The sequence below is a fragment of the Suncus etruscus genome, chromosome 8 (assembly GCF_024139225.1).
Source record: "Suncus etruscus isolate mSunEtr1 chromosome 8, mSunEtr1.pri.cur, whole genome shotgun sequence".
Taxonomy (NCBI): Eukaryota; Metazoa; Chordata; class Mammalia; order Eulipotyphla; family Soricidae; genus Suncus; species Suncus etruscus.
Window position 1 is genome coordinate 82161028 of NC_064855.1, and position 9936 is coordinate 82170963.

Genomic DNA, 9936 nt, shown 5'->3' on the forward strand with positions numbered 1-9936 from the left:
TTTACTGATTATTTTTAATTTGTAATGTATCTTGGAGAACTAAATTTCCACACAAAGTTTATAAAATCATGGCAAATCATATCACAGAACATTGGACACAAACACATAAATTCACTAAAATGAATTGTGTTAGTAGATTACTATAATTTAAATGATGTTTCTAATTTTATCTGCAGTAAGCACCAAATATTCACAGAAATTAAAGGAAGTTCAATCTAAATGAGCAAATTATTGCATATATCTGGCAAAACATAATATGAAAAATACTTTATATTACCAACAATTTATAAAATATATGAATTATTTTAGCATAATGAATAATAAACCATTTTGATTTTTCCAAATAAAAATAAGTGAAAAGACTTAATAAATATTAATTTAAAACATAAGATGCTTTAAAAATTTACCATTGTACATAGTTAAAGGGCAGGGGTGCTATGTTATATAGTAAAGGTTTAGGCATATTTCATTAATATTACAATAAATTTTTCTATTTTTGTCTTCATTTATTTTGACCAAGAACTAAATAAAAGTGTTCAATTATATTTTTGAACATATAGTGTTGGTCTACAGGAATAAAGAAAAAACATTATGCGATACTTTAACGATAGAAAAGACTATGACAATTAGAAAAAATTGTTTATATTATCAAAATATATTTGGTGAAATAAATTCAAATGAGAAATTAGTAGTTTTGTGATTGAATTAAAGATTAAAGGGTTAAGAATACAATTTCTCATATATTTATGTAACTACATGTACACATATACATATATGTGTATACACATAAATATATTACATATTTTATATGTTTGCCATTTATCTATCAAAAACTAATTATATAAGTATCTACAATAATGTCTTAACTCACTGAAAAAAGTTCACCTCCTTACAGAATCTTTTCTTCTATGATTTGTTTTATGATTATATTATATGATTTGTCAAATTATTCTAGCATTGCCAGGAATAAGGTAGTTTTTTTTTCTGTATGATAGAATTTGAAAAATGTTCAATAAGGACTGGGATGATAATACTGATAGTAGAGGTTCAAATATTTATGACTAAAAACAACTTTAGACCAAACTAAATTCAATAATAATGAAAAAGTAGGATAAAATTGCCTCTGAAAAGAAGTACCCAGAATAAACACAGAATGGTATGAACTGTGATGAATGGACTAATTGACATGTATCAGGGAATACTAAAGTAAAAATAAATTTTTGAGGAGTTGAAAAGTTTATAAATAGAATAACTATCAATTAACTAAAAAAATACATGAATTATGAAGAAATCAGAGACATTTCTTAATGAAGAGGAAATTAGGAAATAATTGCTGTATATTACCAAGTTAAATGGTCTTAATGTTTTATGAACCAGGCAAAATAAATGCATTGGCCTATGGATACACTAGTACATCATCTAATTTTAATGTCTCATTTACTTATATTGTGTCTCAATCCAGTGCACTCGAAAATTCACTCCTTGACTCATATAGAGTTATTGTATATTCATTCCTTGTGGGCTCCGGGGTCTCTATGGATTGCTGGAGATCGAACTCGAGTCCCCAAATGCAAGGAAAATGTGCTCCCTGCTATAGTATCTAGCAAAAAACCTCTATCATGTCATATAAGTGTTTACTGTAAGCTTCACCCTGTCTTTTCCTCTTTCTCTCTCTTTTTCTCTCTGTTTCTCTATTTTTCCACCCCCAACTATTCTAGTGCTTACTCATGTCTTTGAATACACGGTTAATTCTGAGCACAGTAAGGTAACTACATATAGTGTATATATACATATGTATACGTGTATATACACAAACATATATATACATATATATGTATATATATACACATACATATGGCTTAAGAGAAATTGAACCTGATCCATTGTGTGCAAGGCAAGAGAGTTACCCACTTCACTGTCACATCACTTCTGTTTGCTCCCTCAAACACCAGCAGATGTGGCCTTGATGATCCCAAGCATCAGGTGGGTGGCACTGGTGGCCCAGGTAGGGAAACATCATGACTGTATCCATAAGACAGAATCAGTGGGAGTGACCCTGGCATCCACAGACTCAACACCTGAAGATGTGGCTCCTTTTAAAAATCCCTATTCCAATGAGTGACTAAAGAAACTGCAGTACATTTACACAATGGAATGCAACAATGAAGAGGTTTCAAAAAATGAAGTCATGAAATTTGCTTAGACATGGATGATTATAGAGTATTATGCTAAGTGGAGTGAGGCTGAGGGAAAGGGAGAGGCATAGAATATCTCACTCATTTTGGGAATATTAAAAAAAATAGTATGGTAATAATATCCAGAAACAATAGAGAATACCAAGAGAACCAACCATTGGTAGGAAGCTTGCCACAGGTAGTTGAGCAGTGCATTTAGGGCAGAAAGGACCACTATGATAATGACAATGATAGTTGAAACTTTTTTCCCATTTTTTAATTTATTTCTTCATTTTTTGATTTTAAGGCCATACTGTATCGGTCACTATCTACTGTATCAGCCATTACCTCACATCTCTTTTCATTTTGTTCAACTGCTTCACCTTTTTTTAGCCATTCTCCCCCAGCATTCATCTGCAACCCTGCCCCAATCCCCAGCTCCTCTTTTTCCTTAGAAAAGTTTCTTTATTTGCTGATAGAAACCTGCAGAGATGCCCTCACTATTGTTCTACTGTGAACCTGACTGAAAGAAGAATTGGGCCAATCAGTGTTGGACTGATTCATTGATAGGCACCAGGCTCAGTACATGTGCTTGAGAAATATATAATTTTTCCCATGTCTGAATGATTCCACTTGTAAATTGGAGGCATCTTTGGATTATTTAGTGAAGGAAGGAAATTGAAGAGTCATTCAAGAAGCAGTTCTGGAGGCCCTATCTCTGACCAAGCATGCTTGTCCCAGACTCTCCAAGAGGAATTATTTTTTAGGCTTTTCTGGTTTTCTTTATTTTTTTTTCTTTACTTAAACATCTTGATTACATATATGATTGTGATTAGGTTTCAGTCATGTAAAGAACACCCCCTTCACCAGTGCAACATTCCCACCACCAATGTCCCAAATCTTCCTCCATCCCACCCTACCACCACCTGTACTCTAGACAGGCTTTCCAGTTCCCTCATTCATTCACATGATTATGGTAGTTTTCTGTGTAGTTATTTCTGTAACTGCACTCACCACTCCTTGTGGTGAGCTTCATGAAGTGAGCTGGAAGTTCCAGCCCTCCTCTCATTGTCTCTGAGGATTGTTGCAAAAATGAATTTTATTTTTCTTAAAACCCATAGATGAGTGAGACTATTCTGTGTGTCTCTCTCTTCCTCTGACTTAATCCACTCAGCATGGTAGATTCCATGTACATCCATGTATAGGAAAATTTCATGACTTCATCTTCCCTGATGGCTGCATAATATTCCATTGTGTATATGTACCATAGTTTCTTTAGCCATTCATCTGGTAAAGGGCATCCTGGTTTTTTCCAGAGCCTCGCTATTGTGAATAGTGCTGCAATAAATATAGGTGTGAGGAAGGGGTTTTTGTATTGTGTTCTTGTGTTCTTAGGGTATATCCCTAGAAGTGAAATAGCTGGGTCAAATGGGAGCTCAATTTCCAGAATTTGGAGGAATCACCATATCGCTTTCCATAGAGGTTGGACTAGAAGGCATTCCCACCAGCAGTGGATAAGAGTTCCTTTCTCTCCACATCCCCGCCAGCACTGATTGTTCTCATTCTTTGTGATGTGTGCCAATCTTTGTGGTGTGAGAATTTATCTTATCATTGTTTTGATTTGCATCTCCCTGATGATTATTGATGAGGAGCATTTTTTCATGTTCCTTTTACCCATATGTATTTCTTTTTTATCAAAGCATCTGTTCATTTTTTACTCCCCATTTTTGGATGGGATTAGATTTTTTTCTTGTAAATATCTGTCAGTGCCCTGTATATTTTGGATATTAGTCATTTATCTGATGGGTGTTGGGTGATTAGTTTCTCCCACTCAGTGGGTGACTCTTGTATTCTGGGCACTATTTCTTTTGAGTTGCAGAAGCTTCTCAGTTTAATGTATTCCCATCTGTTGATCTCTGCTTCCACTTGTTTGGAAAGTGCAGTTTCCTCCTTGAAGATGCCTTTAGTCTCAATGTCATGGAGTGTTTTACCAACGTGTTATTCTATATACCTTATGGTATCAGGTCTGATATCAAGGTCTTTAATCCATTTTGATTTTACCTTCGTACATGATGTTAACTGGGGGTCTATATCTTGGAGTGAACTTGACCAAAGACATAAAGGACCTATATAAAGAAAACTATAAAGCCCTGCTCCAAGAAATAAGAGAGGACACACAGAAATGGAAACACATACCCTGCTCATGGATTGGCAGGATTAACATCATTAAAATGACAATACTCCCCAAAGCATTATACAGATTTAATGCAATCCCCTTAAAAATACCCATTACATTCTTCAAAGAAGTGTATCAAACACTTATGAAGTTCATCTGGAACAATAAACACCCTCGAACAGCTAAAGCACTCCTAGGGAAATGGAAAATGGGAGGCATTACTTTCCCCAACTTTAAACTGTACTACAAAGCAATAGTTATCAAAACAGCATGGTATTGGAATAAAGGCAGAACCTCAGATCAGTGGAATAGGCTTGAGTTCTTAGACATTGTCCCCAGAAATACAATTACCTAATTTTTGACAAAGGAGCAAGAAATTCTAAGTGGAGCAGGGAAAACCTCTTCAACAAGTAGTGCTGGCAGAACTGGTTAGCCACTTGCAAAAAAGGAAAAGGACTGGGTGCTGAAAGAAAATAAAAGTGAAGGGAAATAAAATAAAAGGAAAAATGAGAGAGAGGCAGTTATGGGAGGGGTGCAGGTGGGATACCAGGGACATCAATGGTGAGAGATGGGCACTGGTGAAAGGAGTGTATATTGTATGATGGAAACTCAATCATGAACTATTGTGTAAATACAATATTTAAGTAAAGTATTTAATTAAAAAATAAAATGTCAAAAATAAAATAAAATAAAATAAATGCTAAAATGTCTGTTCCCAGGGTCTTGGTGCTTTATTCTGAAGCACAGCTCATGCCATACACCTTGGAGGTGATGAGGCCTTCAGTTCAATCTCAGAATTATGAGCACGTACCTGAGAGTTATTCCTAGGGACTTGCTGCTAGGGAATTGTGGTGCTGCCTCCAGGTGTCAAGTCTGGGGTTTTCCAACAATGGAGTGTGTGCGAACAGTGTCAGTGAGCACAGCCACCAAACTGTAGCCAGTAAGAGAACTCAAGAGAGCAAACTGGAAATCCACATTCTTGGTACCCAGTCACAGAAACCACAACAGCTACAAGGGAAGGGATGCGGTGCAATGAATATCCACCATTTGGGGGGCAAAAGTGCCATTAAAATGGGATATTAGGGACCATTGCAATAGCACAGTCTGAAGGACAATGCCTTGCAGGTGGCTGACCAGGATTTGATCTCTAGCATCCCTTATGATCCTGGAGTTTGCCAGAATTCAACCCTAAATTTACAGCCAGGAGTCAACCCTTAGCACTGCTGAAGTTTGAACCCAAAAAACATGATTTCAGAAACAAAGGAAACACCATCCTCGGGGAGAAATGGCCCCTCAGAGGTTGAGCTCATCAGTTGCTGTACAAATCCATTCTCTGAGCCACATAACCCACCACACTGCCCTCATTCCAGTGCTCTTGGGTTCAACTGTGTCACCCTTTCTGAGCCTCTGGTCCTCACAGAGTGAGACACTCATGGTCCTGCCCTTCGTGTCACCAGAAGATTCCCCACTTAGGCTATTTCTCTCCCTAGAGCCTGCCTCTGCCCATGGCTTCTCTTTCAGGAAAAATGTGTCCTGTAACAAGAGAGAAGACATCATGTCCCCAGGCACAGCACTTGGGGCCCTGTGGGACAGTCTCTCTGAATAGCAGTTCTAATGGGGCAAGTGGTCTGGCAAGGCCAGACCCTCCCTTGGTGGCTGAACTTTGGTCTCTAGGGTCTCTCCTCCCTATTTGCCTAACACCTGGGATTAAGTGTGCTAGATTAACTTGTGACCTCTGACATTATATGGGAGGCACAGGGTGGGGTTAGCCTCTGGGGAATGTCCCTTGGGAAAGGCCTTTCTTTGCATATCACCTGAGCAGTGAGGGTTGCTGGGGGACCTTTAGGCCCTTGAGTGTCTGTGCTCTGGCTGCCCCAGAGTCCAGTTAACACTTTTGCAGACTGATCCGCCCTCCTGATGTGGGGGCAGGTCTCAGGTAGTAGATCTTACATTTCTGTCAGCTGGTAAAGATGGAGCTTAAGAAGCTTAGACCTTCTTCATGCATTCCAGTGTATAAAGTGATGCATTTAGGGACTCTGAATGCATCAGACCTAGAAGGCTTCCCTAGCACATCAGAAGTAAAAAAATATTGTATGTGAGAGAGAGGAGAGAGAGAATGGAAGGGGAGGGAGGGAAAGAGGAGAGAGAGAGAGAGAGAGAGAGAGAGAGAGAGAGAATATATATCCAGGGTCTCTAGACCATGGCTTGAGTTGCCTGAATCATAGCTAATCTCCAACACCTCTAGGAGTAATCCCTAGGCACATAGCCAGAAATAAACCCTAGAATATCTAAGGGTAGAAAAAAGGAAAAAGAGAGAAGCTAAACAAATAAAACAAAAAAGTCTGAGGATGAAACTCATAGTGAACACTTTTCTGACATGATCTATGTTTAGTGCTGGGGTGATAGTACAGTGGGGAACACATTTGCCTTGCATGTGGAGAACCAACTTTGATCTACAGCAACCCATATAGTCCGCCGATCCCACCAGGAATGATTCTAGAATACAGAGCCAGGATTAAACCTTGAGCATCTGCAATTGCCCCCCCCCCCCCACACACACAAAGAAAACACAACCACAAAGCAAGACCTTGGGTTTGATCTCTGACCAACCAAGGAAAGAAATGAATAGAGAGGGGTGTCAATATTCCAAACTTCTGTCCATAGAGATCTACCCTGGAGATAGCAGCATATCATATATATCTGCAAATTCAGAGGTAAACCAATGTACTAGACTTGAAGGTGAAAGAAGCCCCTCCAGGGGAGATGGGTGGCACCACAAAACAAGACCCAGTGGGACCACCCTCACCCCTCCTGCAGTCTCATGTCCCAGACCATGCTGATCCCCTGCTTTCACTGCTCAACCTTGCCAAGCAGAGGTCAGTTCCCTCTCCCTACACCACCACAACCAAGTTATTACTAGTCACACTGCATCCAGACAGGCTAGGTTTTTTACTGCTTTATTTTGGAATGAAGGTGACATTCTTGTCCACAGGGCAAGTGTCCTCAAGCTAGTTAAATGCTTGGGGGCTTGACAGGCTGAAAGAGCCAGAGCAGGGGACAAGTTGCTAGATGGGAGGAACAGGACAAACAGGGACAGCACAGCTTTCTAAGGGGTGGAGATCTGGGTCAAAAGGTAAAGTTTTGAACCAAAGGGGCCAAAGGGACACATTTTCTGATGAAAGGGACTGAGTTCTGAAGCAAATGGATGGAGAGCTCTATCCCAAATTGGCAGAACTCTGCTCTATAGGGCAGGGTTCCTTGCATGGTTCTTCAGGGTTAGGTTCATTCTCAGCCTTATTCTTGAGATTGTTGAAGAAGGACTTAACCTTGTCCTTCAGCTCCTTCTCCAGGAAGATCAAGTGATCATCCATGTACCCTGCATGAGGACCCAGCTTCTGCCCAAATTCTTCTAATTTCTGCCCCATAACTTTCTCGAAGGTTTCAATATTGGAGGACACCTTGCACTGAAATATTTTGAACTGCTCGTTCATTAGTCTATTCAGAATAGCCAGACAATTATGCAGATCACCCTTATTGCCTTTCAGTTTGGACTCAGGCAGGGGCTCCAGCAGCTTCCACAACTCATAGGTCTTGACAGAGAGGTTGGCCACCAACTTCACTGTCTCCCTCTTTAATTGGAAGGAGAGTCCTTCAAGCTGGTGGTCAATATTCTGCGTGTCCTTCACAAAAGGGGCAAGGCTGCTGCTCAGCTTCTTCATGGATTCGTTGATTGTTTTTTTCACTTCATGTTTGAATGTCATCAGGATTGCCTGGAATTTCAATAGATTCATGGCGATGTTCTCCTTGATCTTGTTGGGCATGGAAGGCACCAAGGCCTGCAGGCTTTCCACATTTTCATGCAGGGCATTCTCCAAGTCCTTTATGCTTTTTATTACCTGAGCATTCAAAAAACTTATTCTGCTGACACTGCTTTTTAACATATGGAAGTAAGGTCCCAGGCGCTCCAGCAGCAGGCGTGCATTTTCCCCTATTTTCTGTTTCACTTCTTGGATGTGAGATGCCATTTCTACCTGCAAGTCTTTCAGCTCATTGTGGATTTTTTCCTTATTTCCCTCTGATCCCTTGGTAAGGCATTGATATAGGTTTATGGAAAAGGGAACCAGCTCCTTCTCTATCTCTTCAGGAAATGATTTGTCATGAAATATTCCCAATATATTTTCCTGGAACAGGTTTCTATAGGGGAAAGGCACAGAGGTTCAAGTTACACTTGAGAATATGCAGTAGAATCTTCTTTAGGGAGGTGAGGGTGCTCATGAGAGTGTGGGTACATTGGTTGGGCTCAGGGATCACTCATGACAATGATTAGGGTACCATGTGTGATGCTGAGGACTGAATTGTGGTTGGCAACCTGCCAGGCAAGAATGGTACCCTGTACAACCTCTCCTACCCGAGGATTTCAAAACCTTACCCCAGTATTATTTTTCCCCTCTAGAATATGAAAGTCTTACCCACATACTATATTGCTAGCTCTAGGATTTCAGTCCCATAGCCTGCACTCTCTTTTGGGGGTAAGGTGATGGACTCTGAATCAAAACTCAGAAATCTGAGAACATTTCTCTTTTTCCCTCTTGTGGGGCTCTCTGAGACTCCACTTCAGTGCCAGAGTGTAAACAGGGGTTTTAAGCATGTAAAGTACATGCCCCCCCCCCTAATCCTGAGCTGTGCTTCTTTCTCCAGGAAGTGTCTTTCACTTCCACTGCCAATGTTGGAGTGAGAACAAAGATCTCTTGTCCTCCTGGTTGTCACCTGATGCTCTCCAGAGGGAACAGAGTGTGTAAAAATGATGTAACAGTCTAAGAGATCACCTTGCATATTTTTCTCTAGACCACTGCTCCCTCTCAAAATTACACATGCCCCCTTCATGTGACCTCAGGCAGTTTTCTCCCCTGAAGTTCAAGGGACAAGAATGGCCTCTGAAGCATGTCCTGGTCTAGGTGCACTGTGATATGGGAGAATGTCACTAACAGAAAATCACATTCTGTCGCTTCCCCTGGATTCCTCACCCATGTTTCTCCTCTCTGAGCCTTCTACAGTGTCCCTCCTTCATGCCCTGATTTCACTCTTGCCTGTACTTCTCCAATACAGCTCGGTTCATCTTTCCACCCCCATCTCAGAGTCTGAGGGTTGCCCTGTGGCTCTGTGTCCCACAGGTCAAAACAGTTGCCTGAGTCAGCCTGTGCCCTTAATTGAATAGTCAATCCTCTTTGGCGGGTTCAGAGTCCACAGATGAGTTGGTTATGGAGCAGTTGGGTTCTGAGTTCAGCCATGTTAACACTTTTTCTGGGGTCCTACTTACTTGAGCTTCTGGGTCAGTTCAGCTCTCTGTTCCACAGTGCCATTGACATCGCTGTTTAGTTGGCTGAGATAGTCCCACACCACACTAGCAACATCATCAGCAGTAACCTCAACGTTGACATTTTCCTCGTTCATCTCAGGCAAGGGACCTGCCATAACACAGTGGTTGAAATGCGGTAGAATGGAGGTGCACACTAGACTCCCTTCCTTCCCCAAACTTGTGAAACTGTACCTGTCCCTGCCACAGCCTGTCACTGTCCTGTGTTTATG

At 40.6% G+C, this 9936-nt stretch overlaps 1 protein-coding gene across 1 annotated transcript; it reads right to left on the reverse strand.

Moving 5' to 3' along the window:
* Nucleotides 1-7565: 7565 nt before the first annotated feature.
* LOC126015977 (apolipoprotein A-IV-like) lies at nt 7566-8375 on the reverse strand. Its single transcript, XM_049778502.1, has one exon. It carries the CDS (start codon nt 8373-8375, stop codon nt 7566-7568), a length of 810 nt encoding a protein of 269 aa, XP_049634459.1.
* Nucleotides 8376-9936: the final 1561 nt, after the last annotated feature.

Bases quoted from the DNA above. Each gene is read 5' to 3' on its own strand.
- LOC126015977 (XM_049778502.1), bottom strand. From the start codon at position 8,375: ATGGCATCTCACATCCAAGAAGTGAAACAGAAAATAGGGGAAAATGCA.